Source organism: Neovison vison, chromosome 1 (genome assembly GCF_020171115.1).
Source record: "Neovison vison isolate M4711 chromosome 1, ASM_NN_V1, whole genome shotgun sequence".
NCBI lineage: Eukaryota > Metazoa > Chordata > Mammalia > Carnivora > Mustelidae > Neogale > Neogale vison.
Window position 1 is genome coordinate 25,219,401 of NC_058091.1, and position 21,058 is coordinate 25,240,458.

General features: G+C 48.3%; 2 protein-coding genes across 4 annotated transcripts in view; one reads left to right on the forward strand and one right to left on the reverse strand.

Annotated features, from left to right (window-relative positions):
- Window positions 1–18,918, forward strand: part of RTN4IP1 (reticulon 4 interacting protein 1) — a 45,829-nt gene extending 26,911 nt beyond the window's left edge. Inside the window, exons 6-11 of one of the 3 annotated variants that reach the window (XM_044244720.1) lie at window positions 753–889; window positions 4,970–5,153; window positions 8,992–9,084; window positions 17,305–17,394; window positions 17,502–17,853; window positions 18,833–18,918. In XM_044244720.1, the coding sequence (XP_044100655.1) occupies window positions 753–889; window positions 4,970–5,153; window positions 8,992–9,084; window positions 17,305–17,394; window positions 17,502–17,513 (516 nt within the window). In that variant the 3' untranslated portion in view covers window positions 17,514–17,853; window positions 18,833–18,918. Of the gene's footprint in view, window positions 1–752; window positions 890–4,969; window positions 5,154–8,991; window positions 9,085–17,304; window positions 17,433–17,501; window positions 17,854–18,832 lie in introns of those variants that run through there. The other 2 variants (XM_044244730.1, XM_044244710.1) reach the window with 2 other exon arrangements.
- The window catches only part of CRYBG1 (crystallin beta-gamma domain containing 1), a 47,974-nt gene continuing 45,819 nt past the window's right edge, over window positions 18,904–21,058 (reverse strand). The window contains exon 20 of the mRNA XM_044244696.1: window positions 18,904–20,343. Coding sequence (XP_044100631.1) covers window positions 20,255–20,343 — 89 coding nt within the window. The 3' untranslated portion in view covers window positions 18,904–20,254. The remainder of the gene's footprint in view (window positions 20,344–21,058) is intronic.

Consider the following 21,058-nt stretch of genomic DNA (forward strand, 5'->3'; position numbering starts at 1 on the left):
AAATATTGAAAAAATACTTTTTATAAAAGTATTGAAAAAAATTAGACTATCACTGTTTTGCAACCCCCATTAAACAGCTGCTAAGATCTTAAGAGCAGTGACCAGACTTTACATGCCCCCTGTGATTTTGCTGGACCGTATCCATAGTCTTGTAAAAAAATTGAAACAGAAAGGGACGCCTGGGTGGCGCAGTTGGTTAAACGACTGCCTCCGGCTCAGGGCGTGATCCTGGAGTCCCGGGATCGAGTCCCACATCAGGCTCCCAGCTCCATGGGGAGTCTGCTTCTCCCTCTGACCTTCTCCTCGCTCATTCTCTCTCTCACTGTCTCTCTCTCTCAAATAAATAAAATAAAATCTTAAAAAAAAAAAAAATTAAAAAAAAAAAATTGAAACAGAAAACACAGGGAACAAAGCAACCTGTGGAATTGCCCCCTGAGTGTGCATTCGGAAATCCCAGACTCGGGGAAACTCTCCATGGCCTGGATTCTTCCACAATGAAATTATAGGAAAGTAAAGGGCTAGAAGAGGAGCATACCATTTAAAGGGAGACTTAAAAGACCTCTTATTTTTATTCTTGGTGAATCAAAGTCTAATCATTTTTACTAGGTCTGACAGGTGGCTTGCTGTAGTTCTTGTTAAGACAAAGCACTTGGGGTTCTCTAGAGATGAGTCTGAAAAACGTACACATGGGTGCCAGCTATTTTTTAAAACACGTAGTTGGTTTTTCTACCCCCTCCCTTTTTTTTGGACAGGTCATGAAAGCATGGGGTGCTCATGTGACAGCAGTTTGCTCTCAGGATGCCAGTGAACTTGTAAGGAAGCTCGGGGCAGATGATGTAGTTGATTACAAATCCGGAAGTGTGGAAGAGCAGTTGAAGTCTTTAAAACCGTATGTATTAGAGGACAGTGTTCACCTTGGGAAGTGGGAACAAGGACAGTTGATCATGCAAGCCTGAATGGTTTGCTGGTTTTGTAATCACGTCGGGATCTTAGAAAAGAATCAATAAAAATACCCCAAAAAGAGTCATTTGGGGTGGTTTCCGTTTGAATTCCAGATGTTCATATAGCACCGTGACATGATGTGGTGTGTCCTGAGGAAACTATGTTGCTTGCATAGTCTTTTGTTATTTTCTAAGCTAACTTACTGTTTACCTGTAAGAGGTCTGAAGACAGAACTGGAAGTTGTGGTCCGTTTGGTGGCATCTGTCACCACAGGAGCAAATAGAGCGCAGTGCGTGAAAATACTTGATTAGCACTGAACATTTTTCTGTTCGTGTTTGGGCTTCACAAGGGCATCAGAGAAACCAAGGCAGTAGAAATATTGGTAATCCGAGCCCTGCGGATGTTGTCAGTGCATCTGAATGCCCGGCTGTGGTTTGGTTTGTACAAACAGGAGCAGACTCCGCGATTCAGACCCTGTTGGTCCTGACTGTGCTTTGGGCAGAACTAGGGAGGGCGCGTGTTAATCTTGTCTTCGTCTAGCCAGGATCGCACTGCGGCTCAGGACGCTACTGAGCAGTGTTTGGAAAGATGTTTGATTGCTGCTTTTTCAACGGTTTTCCCCCTTTCTCTGTTCATTTTCAGAAGGCAGTTATTGTCCACTTTGACTAGAAGCTTACAGTTCACCCATGAACAGCATGGGGGTTAGAGGCACTGACCGCCACATAGGTGAAAATCTGCATATAACTTTTGACTTTCCTAACACTTAATTATTAAATTAAGTGTTAAATTAACCAGAAACCTTACCAATAACATAATCGGTCAATTAACACGTATTTTATATACTATATATATATATATATTCTCAACTGCATTGTTAGAATAAAGTAAGCTAGAGAAAAGGTTACTAAGAAAATCATAAGGAAGAGAAATTACATTTACAATATGTGTTGTATTTATTGAAAAAAATTCTGGGTATAAGTGGTCCTGTGCAGTTCGAACCTGTTAATGGGTCAGTGGTATTTTCCTGGGTTTAAAAAAAAAGGAGAGAAAACAGAGGGGATCCCCCACTGGACACTACCTAGCCTTTCTTAGCCAGGAGTACCCACTCCCAACAGTGGGATGGCCGTGCAGCCCCGAGGAGCCAGCAAATCCCAGTTCCTTCAGCTCTGCAACCCCTTCAGCTCTGCCAGGCAGGCTCCAAACATGCCGTACAGCTGCGGTGCTAAACAAGACAGGACACCCCCGCCCCCGCCCCCAACCAGCCCTTCCATGGGGCTTCCATTCTAGTCAGGGAGGTATCAGTGGTAAGTGCTTTCAAGAGCACTGATAGAGGGAAAAGAGTGAAAAAAATGATTGGGAGAGGATGTTTGAAAAAGAGGGCTTTAAGGGGCACCTGGGTGGCTCAGTTAAGCATCTGCCTTGGGCTCAGGTGATGATCCCAGGGTCCTGGGATTGAGTCCCGCACTGGGCTCTTGGCTCAGTGGGAGCCTGCTTCTTCCTCTGCCTGCCCTTCTCTCTCTCTCTCTTTCTCTCTCTGACAAATAAATAAAATCCTTAAAAAGAGGGGGGCATTTAAGAAGGCCTCTAGGGCATTGGAGCAGAAGGTTTGCAGAGCAAGCCAGGAGAATGGGATTTTTTCAGGGGGATCCCCTACTGTATCCGTCCACCTGTAACAGTGTAGTAACATATTCTGGGTGCTCAGTAAGCGTTTGTTCAATGCACGATTGAGGGAATTTAGGAGAGGAGCACTTGTTCAGGTCGAGATAACAGCAAATACAAAGCCCCTGTGGCAGGAACACGGAGGGACTGAGGAATCCCTCATTCCTTACAGAGATGTCTACAGCTACTTCCTGCCTGTGCGTGCAGGACCCCATCTCTCCGGGCCTCTGCCATCTGCCTTCCAGAGTGGAGTTTCAGCTCATCTTCTGTCTTCTGCTACTTCTAGGAATAGCAGCATGAGACTGAGGCGGAGGCCAACCCATTTCCCTCTATGTACTTTAAGTTCTATGTGTGTCTGGAATTTGTCCCCAGAGAACGGAGACCCTGACCAGTGGAGACGGGTGCATACTCAGGCTGTCCCCCAGAATTAGGCTCTGGTCTGCCCCTCTGCCTCTCTTGCCGTGGTCTTGCTGCTTTTGCTCGCTCTGTTCTGGTAGGGGCATCTCTCTAGCTTGCAGATGCCAGCCTGTTACTTTTACTTGGTTTTGACCACTTTGGTTACAGTTGACGTTTGTAACCTTTGTCTGAAGTTTGGCCTCGGAGTCCACCAAGAATACACTCATTTCTCCTTTTAAATAACAGCTTTTTAGATTTGAATCTTAGACTATTACAACAGGAAAGGGCTCTGAGACATTTAGGTCCAACGCAATCATGTCGTTGCTGAGACACTAAGGGACAGAGGACTCAGGAGTTTCTGCATGCTCAAGGTCACACCACTTTTAAGCTTCAGTGGGAGAGCCGAGTCTACGGCCTGTGTCTGGACTTCCCTTTCAATCAGTGCCTGTTCTAGAATACCAGGCTACCTGTACGTCTTATTTAAATTAAGTATCATCACGTTTGTTTATTCAAAAGTTGCGAATGAAATGGAAACTTAAACTCATGAAAATAATTTTCTGTTCTTTTTTAATGAAGAGAGTAGTCATTGAGTAAAGTCATTCTCCTTTCCTTCAGTTTTTACTTGTTTTTCTTCATTTTTGTTCCATGAAAGGCAGGCTCAAGATCCACAAATTTGGCTGAAGCTGATTTTAGATGTTTGACTTCATCCAGATGAATTTAGAAGGGAAAAAGGATTTACCAGAACGAAATCCATGTACTAATTTACTTAACTGATAAGCATATATTTCCTTCCTCCCTTCCTTTCTTTCTCCCTTCCTTTCTTCCTTCCTTCCTTCTTTCCTTAAGATTTTACTGTTTTTTTAGAGCGAGTGCACAAGCAGGGGGTTTGGCAGAGGGAGAGGCAGAGGGAGAAGCAGACTCCCCAGTGAGTAGGGAAGTCCGAATTGGGGCTTAATCCCAGGACCCTGGGATCATGACCTGACCCAAAGGCAGACGTTTAACTGACTGAGCCATTTAGGCATCCTAAGCACACATTTTCTGAGTAGGTATTTGTTTACAAAAATATTTAAAAGCATTCTTGGGTTTTATCCCCTGTAAGTGAAATGCAGTGATTACAGCAAATTCAGATTAGCTTTAAGGAGTTGTGTGTCTCAGTTCCTCAGTTCATAGGACTGGGTTTTGAGGGCATGTTAGAACACAATTGAAGACTGAGAGCAGATTGTTAATTTGTCTTTATGTTGTCCTGATGCCCTACGTGAAGCCAAAAAGTAGGAGTAAATTCCAGATGAAGAGGATGCTTCTATGGAGGGAATAAAAGCAAATCATTCTGTGGGTGAAAAGCTTTTATACTTTATTTCAAGTATTCAAGTGCACTAAAGGATACTTTGACTTACATTGGATGGATAGCTTTGCAATTTTCCATAAAGCTTAGGTCAGAGTTTCTCGACCTTGTCAAGCTTGGTTTCTGAACTATGGACATTGTGGATTAGATAATTTTTGTTGTGAGGAGCTGTTCTGTGCATTCTGTGTATAAATACCATCCCTGGCCTCTAGGTGCCAGGAGTCCCTTCCCACCACCTCCCCAAATTGTGACAACTAAAAATGCCTCCGGACATTGCCTAATATGTCCCCTGGGGACCAAAATTGCCTTCGGTTGAGAACCACTTGTTGAAGTCATCCTTAAAGAACTAGAAAAATGATATAATTTTATGACAAAAAAATTAGTCACGTTTTATTTAGTTTGGAGAAAAGCCAGAATGGGTGAGTGGGGATGCCCTTTTCTCCTTCATCAACGCAAGTTGTGTGTGTCCCCCTGCCCCCACCCCCGCTGGATGGCATGGGGCAGCATGGTTTGTGAGCGGTCATTGAAATATACCCGATCGCTGACTGGCGATGGAAAGGAAGGGGGCATTAGAGCCGTATGTAAAGACGGACGAGGATGTTTTGATTTGATTTTTCTTTTGGTCTCCAGGTTTGATTTCATTCTTGATAATGTCGGTGGATCCACTGAAACATGGGCTTTAAATTTTCTCAAGAAATGGTCAGGGGCCACATATGTGACTCTGGTGACCCCTTTTCTCCTGAACATGGACCGACTGGGCATCGCAGACGGCATGCTGCAGACAGGAGTCACCGTGGGTTCTAAGGCATTGAAGGTAGGGAGGAGAGTCCTGGTTGGTGAGAGCAAGCGGTGCCTCCTGCTTCTGGAAACTGGTTTCCCCCTTGCCAGTTTCTTCTGTCTTGGAGCAGCATGGCACAGTGGCTGCAGTATGGGTTCTGGAGTTGCACACTGACCAAATTCAAATTCTGTTCTCCACTTAGTAGCTGTGTAACTTGCAAGTTACTTCGTGTCACTAAGCCCTGATGTCTTTACCTCCAAGATGACACTAATAGGCGTCATCTTGGAGGTAGGGTATCTTCCTTATTGCGTGTTGTAGGATTAAATGAGGTAATCCATGTAAAGAATTTAGTCTGTCTGGTGCATAAAACTTACTAAATATTCAGCTTTATTATTAGCAGTCACCTATCTTGATTCCATCTGATCCATCTCTGCTTCTTTCTTGCCTCTACCTGGTGGTCTTCACTCTCTTTTACCAGTCTTAACACATACAGTCTCTCGTGTGAGTGCAGAGGCTTTATTAAGACCAGGTAGAGCCAGCTGCGTTCGTGGTAGCCGCATTGGGATGCGCCAATGATTTCTAGCCTGGGTCCTCCAGACCTGTAGAGGTCCATGGGCATTTTTTTGAATTTCAAAAACTGAAAGGAAATTGTGTTCTTACTTTAGTAAGAACACAAAGGCAAATAGAACCATCATGCTTTTTCTAGTATTATATCAACTTGTCCTAACACTGGACTTCCCTTGTGAATCAGACACTCGAGCTGTTGATGGCATTCTGGGTGTTTCTGAGACTCAGTTAGTCTTCCTGACTCTGCTGGCTGCGGCCCCTGTTACCAGAGCTAGAAGGAGCTCCATCCCGCAGCCGGACAAAGGCAGTGTGTGGTGGGCCTGGAGGACGAACTCACAGCAGCCACGGCCGCAAGGACGACAGCAGAGCCTGAGCGCGTGCGCTCCGTCTAACACCAGAGCCTGTTGTCCTTGCGGTGGGGACGGGCTTAGATCGTTCCATGTTATCCACTCTTGGCAATTCTAGATCATCGGCTTGAAATCTGTATTAGCGTTGAAACGGTATAAGTGACAGGCAAAAAAAAAAAAAGATAAATTCTATTTTTTAAAAAATTAGACAAAATTCTTCAGAGTCAGGAAAAAGACTGGAAGTTTCCTCAGTGGGCAAAAAAGTCGTGAGTCATTATGCCAAGCTAACCAACACCTGCTGATCTGTAGGTCTGGAACGAACCATTCGGTGACTACCTTCAGCGTCTTCTTTATTCTAGAAATTAACTTAGGACCTTTTTGAGGGTGAAATTTAGGACTTTGGCCTCTTGAATTGCATGGACTAACTAAATACTTAGAGGGCTGTGACAGTGGAGACCACCGCGCCATTCTTAGGAAAGGTGTGTGTCACTAGAGCTGAACAAACCAGGCCCTGTACTCGAGGTTCTTGATTTTCATCCGTTTAGGCAGCAACCGGAAGCAGTGGCCACAGGGCGCTTTGGTGCAGAGAAAGGCTTCTTAGCTGTCCTTTGTCTCTTCTTTCTCTTTTCAGAAAACCCAGGCTTCAAAATATAAGTTTAACTTTTCTTTAAGATTTCATAGTTTGTACTTCAGTGAGACCTCTTAGAAGTTAACCTTCTGAGTTGTCCTCTGAGAGTAAAACAGGCATCTTCTCTTTCCTCCTACTTGAAAGAGGATAGTGGTAATCTCATGTGAAAACCTTTTAAGTAGTTTCTGATGTCTTTCTGAGAATGTGCACAGTTTAAAGCCTCATTGTAATGCTCCAGACTCCCGCCTGCTTTGGTTTACTTTCTCCTGTAATGGCCTGGAAAAAATACACAGGCCCCTTAGAGCACAGTATAAAAATTCTGCTGTTGCTGACCAAAAAGTTTCACTTTACAGGGCAACACGCTATAAAGAATTATAGACATGGCATTTTTGACCATTGCTGTTCTTTTCTTTAAAACCCTAAACAGTTACCAGAATGTTTTAATTGTCTGAGGCCAGGCCTTAGGGAGAAGTACATGGACAGGTCTTTTGTGATTGTAATTATTCGGGCCTGCTGTTCGCTTGGGTTGCCTCACTGCCTTCAAATGGTACTTTTTTTCCTTTTGTTTTTTAATTTCATTTGCCCAGAGCAGTGCTCCCCAACCTCTTTCTTGCTGTGACACCCATAGAAAATTGTTCATGTTTGAATAGAGGTTGAGGCTGTTTTGGGCTGAGAGCGATCTCTCCGGAGACTTCTGCCAGCCCAGGCTCTGTGTTGCTACCCTGTGGGCTGAGGGGACTCAACCTCCTCACACCTAATCTAGGGTGCAATGGGCTCTGTTTGCAGCTGTGGTCCTGGCATAATTATTAATGATGACTCCTCTAACTCTCAGAATTGTTCCAGGATAGATAATAAATTGCACGGTCACTCATCCAAACCAGTAAGCCATTCCTGGTACAACCATTGCAAAGTTCTGCCCAGAGAGCAGCTTGGTTATGTCTGTCTTCCTACGATCTGAAACTCAGATTTGGTGCCCCAGCCTTTCCTCAATAAAGTTTGTTTCCAGCACTAGATGTTTGTTTATTTATTTTTAAAGATTTTATTTATTTATTTGACAGGGATCACAAGTAGTCAGAGAGAGAGGAAGGGAAGCAGGCTCCCTGCTGAGCAGAGAGCCTGATGCAGAGCTCGATCCCAGGACCCTGAGATCATGACCTGAGCGGAAGGCAGAGGCTTTAACCCACTGAGCCACCCAGGCGCCCCTAGATAAGTATTTATTGAATAATAAATATAAATATTTATACAGGTGATACTTTCTATGTATCAGGCACTTTGCATTCATTCTCATTTACTCCTTCCAACAACCCCGTGAGCAAGGTAATGGTCTCACCACACTTTAGGCCAGGAAACTGGCTGAAAGAGGCAGCTTGACCTAAAAACACAGCTGTTGAGCGCTGAGCTAGAGTAGCAAGGGAGTTCCCTTGCACTTGACCGCTCAATGCACCTCACGCTGAGGGATTGTGAGACAGGCAGGTGCAGGGAGGGAGGCCGCGTGGTTCTGGCAAACCCCATGCCTCTGGATAGCCCCCATGGGGTGAAGGTGAGTCGGTCAGGTCATGGAGGTATGTATCCTGGAGAACCTCAGTTCAGTTGTTCCTTTGATAATGGCCTGGCCTACTTTTGACAGAAAGACTGACAATTGAAAGTGGGTATGGCAGTAAAGTGGTCATGAGCCCTCTTATAGAAGATTTTTGCTTTTTTTTTATCTGGAGACCTTTGTCCCATAATAGATTCGGTGATGTGGGAGTTCGTTATACCTGTAGGGGGAAGACCCAACCATGATGCGAAAGGAATTTTACACTTTGTTTTACCCGTAAAGCCACTCTGTTCCAGGGGGGGAAAAAAAAATCTGTGATCGGATTTCTTGTCGAAGATCGTATTTTGGTGCCTTACTGCCCCCTAAGCATACTTGAGTTAGGTTTAAAAGCTCTTCTCTGGTGCCTCCGAGCTTCATTTAAACCCTAGGAGAGAAAGCTGAGAGGTCTTAGCTTCTAATTTCTCCGAGGGAAGGAATTGAGTGTGTAAGAGTATTTAGACTCTCATTTTAAGGACAGCTTTCCTGTGCTGACTTGCTTGTCATTCACAATTTGGTAAAAAACAACCCCCCCCCCCAAAAAAACCCGCATTCACGTGAATATATCTTTGTTTATTTATGAGTGTCCCCTCTGTCGGTCACTGTGCTGAGGTGTTGGGCATAGAGCTCATTGTTTCATAATGAGGAGGAAATTGGTTTGTCTGTCTTAATCACCCAGAAAATACTTTCACCTAAATTTGCATTCCATGAGATTTTATCCTTTTTTGTATTTGATGTGTTTTCTTTTCTTCTTTTTAGCATTTCTGGCAAGGAGTCCATTATCGCTGGGCCTTTTTCATGGCCAGCGGCGTGTATCTAGACGACATCGCGAAACTGGTGGATGAGGGAAAGGTAAGTGCGGGCGCTCGGGTTGCTGGAGCAGCCCTTGGAGGCTTGGCCACCAGCCCACCAAGCCTAGTCCGCGGGAGCTCTCCGGGGGCAGGTATGGTCCCTGCACATGCTGTTGTCCACGGCTAAGTTTAAGTGCTGTATTTTGGTTCTGTCTCCATGGGAATCCTAGTCCTGGACGGCTACATCTGAAAAAGAGCCCATACCATCTGGTTCGGCCCTCTTAGTTCATAGGCAAAGGGGCAGGTCCAGAGAGCTAATGGGATTTTCTGAAACACACTTAGACGGTTCGCGGAGCTGGCATTTACTGCTGGGCTGCTGATATTTTGGTAATGATCCTGAAAAGAAGGCACCACCAAGGTAATGTCTGCACAGAGGTCCAGACACACGTGTGAGTTAACAGAACTGCTCCGGAGCATCTCGAGTTCAGGGGTGAAGCTGTTCTGGAGGGAACCAGATTTCCAGAGGAGCCCGGTGAACAAATACTCTGGAATCTCAACTCTCTCCTGTTCGCCAGCTAGTGTAACCCACTTGGAGGGCAGATAATGGTACATCTGGGGTCTGTCGGAGAGGGTCAGTGGGTGGGACGCTAGAGAGGACTCTTGGAGATCTTGGTGGGGCCCACTGGCCGGTGTTTCTGATGGCTCACGTCTGTCCTACACAGACTCTCTGGGGAAAGTACTGCTGCTTTTAGTTGGATTGTCCCTTTTTGGCTGTCAGAAGGCCTTTCAGACCACTGTTTAGTTTGGTTTTTCATGGTCTTAACAGCCCTGACATTCTCTCTCTGGAAGAATAATCTGGAAGGAAAATTTCTAGTCTGGTGCTGATGTTTATGATTTTATTAAGAGACTGTATGAAATTATAGGGTAGAGACCCTTACAGGCCATAGAAGGTTGCCTGAGGTTGTAGGTAAAATGATTCTCATTTTACAGATGAGAAAACAGGCTAGGGGGAGAAAGGGACATGTTCAGGTTGCAGGAGTGGGACCAGGATGTGTACTTCCTGACTCCCAGCCCCGTGCTTTTCCCTCTCCAACCTTCAGCTGCATCCTTAGTGCTGGAGGCTGATCTGCGGCTTTAGCTTAAATTGTCTTGTCCTTGGCATTTTACGATGAACAGGGAAAGGGGATGGAGTAGGGCTGGCTTTGCCACCGTGTGATCCATACAGGGCCACTAGGCAAGAGCTGGGCTGAGATGGGCTTCCTCGTGCTGGCCCCTGCCCCTCATGGCTCACTTCTTATTTCCACCCTAATTTGGGAAGGAAATGTCTTTAGGACCTACTGGCTGCTTTTTGCGCATTTAGGTTTTTTAATTCTCTATAGCCACGGACTATAGGATAGAAAATGGCCTGCTACCATTTCCTAAATTTTGTGGTTTCAAATTTGGGTGCCTTTTTTCAGACTTCTGAGTCTTAATGTGTCCCAGTAGACGGTCTCGGCCTTATTTGTGGCTGTTTTTAAGTGCCTCTTTAAGGTTCTTCTCACTTCCTGTAGGATGCTTATTTTATTTCCAGGAAGAAGGAAGTGAGCTCTCATTAAGTAACATGGCCCATAGTTTCACATGCTCTTTCCTGTGACTGGAGCCCTGCGGTGAGAGCCGTCCCCACCCTCCGGCAGCAAACCGTGCAGTGGTGCCGTTCCCGATCTCGGCTCCAGGCCGTCCACGGGCTTACCATGGCTCTCTTGTATTCAAAATATGGGGACTCGCTCGCTCTCTACCTGGAAGTTCCTATTTACGCAACAGAGAAGAGAGGAGACTTGTGTATATGTAACTATTAAATTTGGCAGAGAACTGGCAGAATGGCTAAAAGAGGACAAGGTAGAAATAAAGATGCCCTTGATGTGTCCTCCGACGAGGGTGAGCGAGGGAATATTCTTTTGGCCTGGCCAGGGTTATTTGGGCCCAGGAGTCCCCTCTGACAGTGAAGGACTCCGGAACTGTGGGAGCTGCTGTGTCTGGGCGCCGCGAGCGGGCCAGCGGTCTTCATGTGCGTCCTGCCTCGTGGGTGCGGGAAGGTGCTGCCCATGCTGGGAAGCTCTGGCAGATAACCAAGCACGTCGGCTTCTCTGGTGTGTGGCTCGTAGAGATTGTTAAATGGGACGAGGACACTGAGATTCTTCGAAGCTTTGGCTGAGCGCTTGGTGAGTAACGGGAACCCGAGAGAGGAACTCTGCTTATTTCTGGACAGTGTGAAGCCACGAACCGAAAGAACCTACTCTTCTGAAATACTTTAAGGTTCAAAATCGAAAAGGTAGGAAGAGTTATTTCCTGAAATCTTTCTTTGACTCCTGGCCCTCAGTCACAGATCTTGTCAGACACAATCATTGTTAACCAGTTTCTCGGGTATTCCAGAGATGGTCTTTGTATCTAGGGGCAGTGACAGAGAAGAATGACTTATAATTATCACACTGAGTGGAGTGGCCTGCTACCAAAATTGTGCCTTTCGCCTACAGTTATTTTTGCATTTTTCGTCCCTCGGCACAATAAACATTTCTTGTTTTCATACTGTGTAGCAAACTTTTTTTGAGTTAGCACGTGCAGAGATTAGAAACCAGAAAACTTAGCGCATGTCTAGTTTTGCTACCTCCGCACACCCCCATCCGCCTTTACGTCTCATGACAGCCCCTTGAATCAAGTGACAAGTTCAAGGGCTCAGGTCTCTTGACTTCTAGGACAGTTCCTTCAACCACCATTTCTATCTTTGAGAGTGAGGCAGTAATAGTTAAAAAAATGAATCCCTCATAGAACCTTCATTGTTTTCTGCTTGCTTAAATAGCCATCTAAACATTTAGAAAGGTGAGGTTTGAATTCTACCCACAAAAATCTTCCTGTATTTTTCAGTGTCTTTCAGGCCTGAGAGGAGGCGGGAAGGCAGATTCTTCGGGCTAGAGTCAGCTACTGATAAGAATGACCAGGCTGTGAGGGAAGATATGCGTGCATATGTGCTTGTACGTGCACGCATTCCTTTCCTCTTGCTCCTGTAGCCAGCTGCCATCAGTGTGGTGGCTGGAAACCGTGCAAACTTACTATCTTCTGGTGCTGGGGGCCAGGAGTCTAAAATGGGTCGGCAGGCTTGTGTTTCTTCTGGGGGTGGACTGGAGGGGGGAACCTGTTGCCTGGCCTTCTCCAGCTTCTAGAGACCACCTGTATTCTGGGTTCAGTCTTGAATGACTTTAACTTCAGCTTCCATCGTCCTGTCTCCCTCCCTCCAACTGTCCTGTCTCCTCCTTCTTCTAATGGCCCTCGTGACTACATTGGGCCCATCTGGATAGCCATTGCCATCGCAAGATCCTGAACTTAATCGTGTCTCTGAAGCCCCTTTTGCCCTATATGTCATCTTCACGGGTTTGGGGGATTAGAATGTGGACATCTCTGGGAGCCATTCTTCTGCCTCCCACAATGCATAAAGTATCTCAGAAGATATGAAGAAAACTTGAAATACTGGTTGTTCCAGAGGAGAACTAGATGGCTGGGGATCAAGTATGGGAGGGAGAGTTTTCCTTGTACCCTTTCGCCTTTTCAAGTATGTTTATCTGTATACATATGTTCTTCATGTAATTATGAAAGTCCTTTGATGTCATGTTCTTAACATTCACAGATCTGTTTAAGATCCTAGGTGACCAGCCAAGCTTCTCGGTTGAGTGATGATAGGGATGACCTCAGTTTGTTTCTTTCTTTTAGCCAGCATCAGAATAGTGCCTATGTAACTTTTTTGAATTCAATTTAAAACGTTGACAGAGGGCCCACGAGCTTTGGTGAAAGCTGTGGCGAGATGGGTTGGCCACATTGAGCGACCTTCTGAGCCGTGATGTCCACTGGAACTTCGTGCAGTAATTGAAATGTTCTCTGTCTACACTGTCCAGTATGGTAGCCAGAGGTCACATGTGGCAGTTGAACATGTGAAATGTGGCTGGTCCAACTGAGGGACTGAGTTTTCCATTTTTTTTTTTTCTCCCGTCAGTGAATGGAAATAGCCACATGCAGCGAGAGGTCACCGTTCTGGGCGCTGCCGCTCTGGAGAAACATGAAATAGAAGTTGGGAGGCGGGCAGTTTCCCAGGCCCTTCTTGAGATGTGAGGCCTCCCTTTAGCAATGAATTACGTTTTCAAACTTTGAGCTCCTTCTTTGCAACTGGATTTTTTCCCTCCACAGAGGGGATGTAATGATGAGGGATGGAAGGCCTGGGACTAGGCCTGGGACTCAGACACACAACCGGGACCTCCTGGATCCCAACGCCCTGATGCTGCTACTGTTTTCTCTAGTGTTGCTGCTTGTTTCTGTGAGGAAATAGAGGTCAAGTTTCTCCTCTCACCTGGCTGGAAGGAGTGCCTTTTTCAGGGGGACCTAGGGACAAGTCCCGGATGCTTTCCAGAATGGGCACATTTCCTCCCTTGGAGTGTGGCTTCCGTTATCCCCTCCCCACCCCCTTCTTACCACCTCTCTTCCAGCTTTGAGTTTTCTGAGGCCAGAAAGTCCCAGAAATAGCAAATTCAAGCAAATCCCACTTCTTCCTTTTGCCTTCGCATAGCTCCTTAGTTGAAGCCCCCTTCTGCCTGGGAATACTGACCCTCTCTCAGAGGTCAGGGGGCGTGCCTTTCTCGGAGGTGGTGCCGCAGCTATGTCTCTGCCACCCCTGGCCTGGGTCCCTGGTGCCCGGCACACGTGTGTGGACTTGACCTTCCGCCAGGAGCCCTCAGGTCTGCCTTGCATCTGTCACCTGTTCCTCTCCCTTCACACATCTCACTTCACGGATCTGCAGTTTCTGTGCCCAGTGGAGGCAGAGGTAGAGGGTCTGGGGAAGAGGGGGACAGACCGTGACTCATGCTTCTCTCCAGACTGTAGCCAGGCCATGCAGTAGTGCAGTCAGTAGTCCTGGACCCCAGCTTTGCCTCCGGGCCAGAAGCTCTCACCTGCACGTCCTCGGAGCCGTTAGCCACTTGCACTTCGGCTTCCTGATCTATCCAGCGGGCTCGTGCAGACACTTAGGGCTCTTTGAAGCTCTACCGTTGCGTCATTCTTGCTGGGCAAATGGGGATTGAGGGGAAATCTCTCTGCCTCCTGTTCTGCCTGCATAGATGGTGTCGTCCCCGCCCCTCTCCCGCAGAGGGGTTCTCTTCCCTCTTCCTTCCTCTTCCTTCCGAGCAGGGAGCAGGGGAAGGCGTGCCCCGCGGCTGGAAGCAACAGTAGTCCGCGGCCGCACCGGGGAAGTTGAGGGGCCCATGGTCCCTGTGTTCTCATAGAATGGATGCCGGGCAGCAGGCGCACAGTCCCGGGGCCTGGTGTTAAACAGCCTTCGTCTAAGAAGGTAAGGCACTGCCGGGAGGGCCCAAGTGGGGCCCGGGACCAGGACGAATGCCGCCGCGGTGAGTGGCTCCCAGTCCACACAGGCCCCAGGCCTCCGCGTCGCGGGAAGTGCCCCGTGCGGAGCCTGCCCGCTTTATAACGGGGCTCCCTGTGCCGGCCGGGCTCTAGCAGTGTCATCACATAATGTCCCCACCTCACTGTGAGTAACCTTTCTGTCCCCTCGCTGGATTTTACCTCTGATCTCTGTCCGTAGCAAACAAGCACTCTGGGTCTGGGGTGAGGCCGTGTGTGGACACTGCTTCATTATCCAGTTAATCTCCGTTTGCTGGCGCTATTCAGCCGGCAGCGGTCCGCCTGCTTGTTAACAGAAAGCCGCCTTTTTTCATTGTCACTTGCGGGAAGAGCTGAATGACTCATTCCGGCCCTGTCAGCCCTCTGGGGTTCTTCGCCACAATAGGCCCGACCGGCCAGATTGAAGTGTGTGGTCATCGCAGGCTGTGTCATCAGTTCGGGCTCCGGGGCTGCGGTCAGAGTTCTAACGTGAGCAGAGCTGGACCAGCCTGGGCTGTTCATTCTCGAGTGGAGCAGGGGGCCTCTGGGTCCCTCCTCCGCGACCCTCTCTTAACACCGGGGTTGGGATGCTCTCATTACTGGTGTTCACAGCTCAGTGAGAAGTGGATGTCATTGCCTCCTTTCTTGCCTTGGTTTACCCTCGGCGGCCTGTGCCATTATCTGCTCTGGGTCGGTGCCTGGCACTTAGAAGGCAACATCTGGTCAGTCCTTGTGGGATGAATGAGTGTGTGTCTGCTACGAGGCAGGGACCCGAAGATCGAGGCAGAAAGCTGCAGTGATGCCCACGCTAATGTGCAATAAACTCTCCTGGAAGGCTTCCAGAAAACGCATGGTCTCCACCCCAGCCCCTAGAGATTCTGATCTGGTTGTTCTAACCAGAGACCAAGGACTCTGCATTTTCCGCATGCAAATTCAGTTGGTTCCTTCTTAGGTAATTAGCATGCAAAAAACAGTGTCCTGGGGGCTTTCAAGGGAGTAATGGGTTCAGGAAGTTTCCTGCAGGATGTACGGAAAACAGCTTGAGTGCATTCTGTATTTACCGGAGAAGGCATGTAGGTTTCATTGGACGGGTCAGCTCCGATGTGTTCCTAGCAGCTGCGGTGTGGAAGATTCTAAGGTCATGCTTAGCTTGCCGGCGAGGGGAGGACCGTGGTTAATAATCCGTGAGGCCAGGTGCAGATGGGAGCCGGGGCCTGTGTGCTGTGCACCTGCTGTCTCGGGGGCCTGAAGACGGGAGCTCTGGCATGGTCTCAGCACAGGGCAGGCCAGCCAAGATGCACACCGTGATAAATCGTTACAAGCCTTGGCTGCCTTTCCTCCTCTTTCCTTTTCGGGATTGGATGTAGAAAGCAACCTGAGATACCTGACAGACCCAGGGGGGGTTGGTGAGAGCACAGACTAGGGGCGCAGGTGTGGAAATTGGGTGACTTTTTTCACTCTGCGCCCTAATTTCCTCTTCTGTAAAGAGTCCCTCCCTGCTAGGGATGAAGCGAGGGGAGAGGCAGTGAACAGTCGGGAGCCCTCCTGGCACATAGGACAGTGCGTGTTAGTTGTTACTGCTCCCTGGAGCTTACCGTGATTTGTGGGCAGAGAATTTTGAACTCTCTGGAGAAGGGAACTTTTGAAGTCAGAGGCGCTCTTCTGGTGACGGGGCTGTGAAATTCACACAAGAGGAGGGTACATCGGGCGCCTCTGAGCCTGCCAAGGACACATTTTCCTCTTGTGAAAGGAGAAGGGTCTTGAAATGTAGGCATGAGCTCGGGCCTGCTCAGGACGTCTCCCTGTCGGTGGAGCTGCGGGAGGCAGGCTGCCGGGGTACCCAGGGGACAATTACAGATGTTCGCTTGTAGCTTTGAAGAAGAGTCGTTCTGTTGGATTTCTGCATCTGGAGAGGGTGCTAACTGGGACCCATGTTCAAAAGGCAGCACTGATGATGCAGGAACAAGAACCAGCAGCATTCCAGCCTTTGAGCTGGCTGAGGTGGCTGTCCCGTAAATTCTAACCAGCTGCTCGGCCAGTTGGCAAAGCCCCCAGGACAGCTCCCCGGGATAGGTTTTCCTGACACCCAGAGAGACCATGTAAGACTTGCTTCCCAGTTATCTTACTGGTTTTCATTAAGTGACATCTCTCAAGCTCCTGTCCTGTGCTCAGGTTGCGCTGAGCACGGGGGGGTGGGGTGCGCGTCCCGGAGAGGCAGCCTGGACCACAGGTACTCAGACTGTGGCTGAGTAGATCTGCCGGACTTTTAATGGATTCTTTTTAGAATCCGTACATGGCCTACAAGGAGGCCTACAGAGATCTAGCCAGCAAAAGCTCGGGTGGCCCCTTTTGATGTTCACCCCACATGACATGGTGGCTAAGCCGTGTGTGTCGTTGGCCAGCTAGGTCCCGAGCAGCCCCGAGAGAACACACTGCAGACTGCAGGCTCAGACAGGGTGTGAGAGACCGGGCCTGGAAGGGTGGGTGTTGGAGCAGTGGCAGACACAGCACGTTCAGGCAATAAGCAGGCCGCTTCGTAACGTGTGAGGGCTGCTCGGGGGCCAAGGTGGGGAGGTCGGGGCCTTGGAATGTCTGGGAGCTGTGGAAGGGCTCTACATAGGAGAGTGACACAACCAGCACAGAAGACAGACTTTAGCGATGGCTAGGGCCACCTCTAGGACGCACAGTGAGGCGGGAGAAGAAACCCCGGGTTGGGCAGGGCAGGTGTGTGGGGGGCAGGGGCGTGGCATGTGGTCAGCGTCTCACCTAGGTGCCCATGGCTTGGAGGGACAATGAGGACATCAGGGATAGATCCACCTTGAAAACCTGCATCTTTCCTCCCCACCGGTCAACTTCTTGTGTTTTACAGATTCAGCCCGTTATTGAAAAAACGTTTCCTTTTTCTCAAGTTCCAGAAGCCTTCCTGAAGGTGGAAAGAGGACATGCAAGGGGAAAGACCGTAATTAATGTCGTTTAAATAAACACTCGGTGTGGCGATTGTTGGCTCTCTTATTTGGTGATGGCCTCTCGGCCCAGACGTTTTTGTAACCGTTGCTTTCTTTCCAGATTAGACGATAAATCCCATGATCCAAGTACAAAACGCCTTTTTGCCAGTAATTTGTCTTCTGAACTGAGGACAGATGCATTTTCTACCCCCCACCCCTGCCCCACTGTGTGCACATCGCCTTGCCCAGAGTGCGGTCTGGTACCTGCCCGGCATCCCCGCGTTCCTGTTGCCGAGAGGTCCTCCGAGCCGAGCCGAGGGGACGCACAGCGCAGGCTCTGCAAGTGTCCGTGCTTGGCCTACCCTGTAAGCTGCACGGGGAAGACAACAGAGCTTTCTCAAGCTGTTTTTTCACCCCGGATTTTCCCATCGTTGTATCATCTTCTGTTCCAGTGCAGCTCAGACTCCATTCAGGTGAGATGCTAGAACTTCTGGCGCGGGGCTGGATGGCGGCACGAAGAGCTTTGGTAAAGCTCCTTCTGGAAACCAGTGCTCCTGCAGGACTCCAGCTGGGCCCGGTTTCCTCTGCTCTGCTGGGGTCAGAACTGCTCTTGGAGTTCTGAATCTCCTCTTAAGGTTACATACAAAATCTCATGAATTGGTTGTTGACCCTCAAGAAAATGAAAGCAGAGGCTAACGTTTCTAACTTTTAATTTTTTTATTTTTTTTTAAAGATTTTATTTATTTATTTGACAGAGAGAGGTCACAAGTAGGCAGAGAGGCAGGCAGAGAGAGAGGAGGAAGCAGGCTCCCCACTGAGCAGAGAGGCTGATGCGGGACTCGATCCCAGGACCCTGGGATCATGACCTGAACCGAAGGCAGCGGCTTAACCCACTGAGCCACCAGGCGCCCCATCTAACTTTTTAAAACCCTTACATTTTGCCTAAGGGTTAGGCCTCTCTCAGCCATTGAAACATCCTCCTCCAGTTTCTCACCTTAAATGCCTGCACTTAGTGGTTTACCAAGAAGCCCAGTGCAGCTTTTGAATCTGTGACCCTCATTCAGGGTAAGTGTTTCTTCCTGGTGTTTTCCTCCTCCTCACCACACCTCAGGCTTTGGACAGACTTGGTTAGTAACTTGCTACTCAGTTTATTCCTGTCAGACACTCATTTGGTAAATGCGTTGGATGAGGGCTTCTCTCTGGAATCGCTGGTCTCCCCACAGCCAGTATTTCACGAGAGAGAAAACGTGACTCTCGTTGTCAGGACCTGCCACTGTGGACTTGGTCTGAACAGTCTCGGCTCTTCTCCTGCGGGCTCCCGGGTGGTACCGGGAGGGGGCGAAACTCTGGAGGGAGGACCTCGCTTAGCCTCAGGTCCTCTCTCGGAACGTGGAGCTTTCACCCCTGCCGTATTCCAGCCCTGAAACCTGTGTCTTCCTCGTCCATCAGCAGGTTCTAACCTGTCCCCTCACTCGCTGTGACGCGTTGTGACGCCACGGCAAGGACGCACTCGGATTCCTCTGTACGGTTAACCAGAAACAAGTTTATTCAAGAGAGAAATTCAACCCCGGCGACTGTAGGATGTCTGAGCCCCCGCACACTGTAGTGATCCGCACAAAGGCCGAAAGTCCCAGCTGGACATCTGAGAACAAGACAGACCTGCTGGCAGCGGGTGGACACGGGCAAACGTTACTTTAACACCGAAGCTAAGCCGCTGGCCACAGCTGCCTCCCGAGACCGCAGGGCAGTGCGGAGAGGAGCCGCGTCAGCCCTGGAAAGACACTGGAACAGCTAGAGAGGAAACGAGATTTGTCCCTCCTGGGATGAGAGCACCAGCATTAACGAGGCTAATGAAATACAGACAAGAGGAGGAAGAGGATATGCGAAGAAGGTCAAGCAGTTTTGTTCAAAACCAGAAGGCACTGGTTGAATAGCACCATGTGGGCCAGTGTATTATCCATGGTTAAACTCTCATTTTTCCCTGAAATACTGCATTTTAGGGTTTCCCGAGTTCTACGATTTGAACAAGCAATGCTCCAGGCCTCCCTCCCTTCCATGTGCTGGAGAATTGCCAGTCATTCCCTGGGGCCTCCTCCGTCTCTCATGTCCGCTGCTGGGGTCTGAGGTGACAGGCCTGAGCTCAGCAAAGGCTCATAGGACATCGCATCAGAACGAACTGTAGATGAGTGATAAACTAGATCCTGGGAACGCTAGTTCCGTGGCATCTGTGAGAAAAGCGTTAAATGACACTCGTCTGTGACATTTCAGGGCAGCCCACGAGTGGGTTAAAATCATCCAAATCCTGCTCACATTAGCGGACAGGACATGAAATCTTGTAAACTTACTAGCGTTCAATACTAACAAAAGGATAAGCCTTTCCCCACTTTGCTATAGAGCGTAATTTATGATTCCAGAAAACAGAGGAACCAAAATTAGTGGCCCGATACATTATTTCTTCTCAGATGCTAAAACTCAAGCTTTTATCCTTCCCTTTAAAGTGTAAGGCATGGGTAGGCCCACAGAGTCAACTCGAAGTTTGTTCCTCTTCTCTCCTGTCACGACCTTTGGAAATAATTTAAAATGTACAGAGTCTTGATACAACATTTTTTAAAAACCCAAAAGCTGCTAATGAGGCAACCTGTTAAGCAGCTACTGAAAGGAGATGAAAGGCAGGAAATGAAAGAAGGACAAATGGTTGGTTTAAAACTATTACAGTCTTTTGCAAAGATGAGACGAGAGTCCCGGTCGCGGCAGTGTCCTTCAGGGGCAGAGCAAGAGCTACTGAAGAAGGAGCGGGTCCCCTTTCCTCTTGGCTCTGTCCGTTTTCAAGCAGCTCGAAGACCTCCAGAAGCTTTCCTCCTGCGTTCTTCAGGGTTACAGCACCATGGCTTCCCACACTTGCGTTGACTTCTCGTTGCTGACAGTGTTGAGGATAATGTGATTTTGGTCGTACTGCGTCCCCCCTGAAAGAAAGAAAAGGACATTAAGGAAAGGAAATGTGCCTGTAGGAAACAAAGCGGAGAGGGTGAATCAGCTCTTGGCTGTGTTCAAATCCCATCCTGTGGGCACCAACAACACACAGGATGTCCCACCTCCCAGGGCTCCTTTTCCTACTCAAGACTTCAGGTGTCTGAAGTTGGGGGGCGAGGGGCGGGGAGGTGGAAAAATCTAGAGAAGGGAAAACGAACAAAGATTGTGAAATATATTCAGTGCCCATGGATTTGCTATAACAGGCCCTGAAAGTAGTGGAAGGGGTGGCAGCTGGGACAGGTTTTGCATGAACAATGACAAATGGCTGTATTAGGGCAAAGGGGACGTTTGAAAGACGCCCAGTATGTGGACTGGGTGGCACGCCCGCTCCTGGGAACGCATGGGTATATAAAAATTCATAGCACTTGATCCTGAGTTTAACTGTACTTTTAAAATTAGTATTATTTAAATTCCTTTTCACCAGAATGTCTTCCAAGGTGCCTACTAGATAGATAGACACGTGGGTGTGAAAAAACCTAGCCTCTTCCTTTTGGTGGAGAAGTATCATAAAGTGCCATCAGGTTTTTTTTTTTTCAGTGCAGACTAAATACGGTTTCAGCTACGTATCCTTTCTTAGCATAAGGCTCTGCATCGAGGTTCTATCACAGGGACTCCCAGAAATACAAATCTGCTCCTCTCGCTATGAGG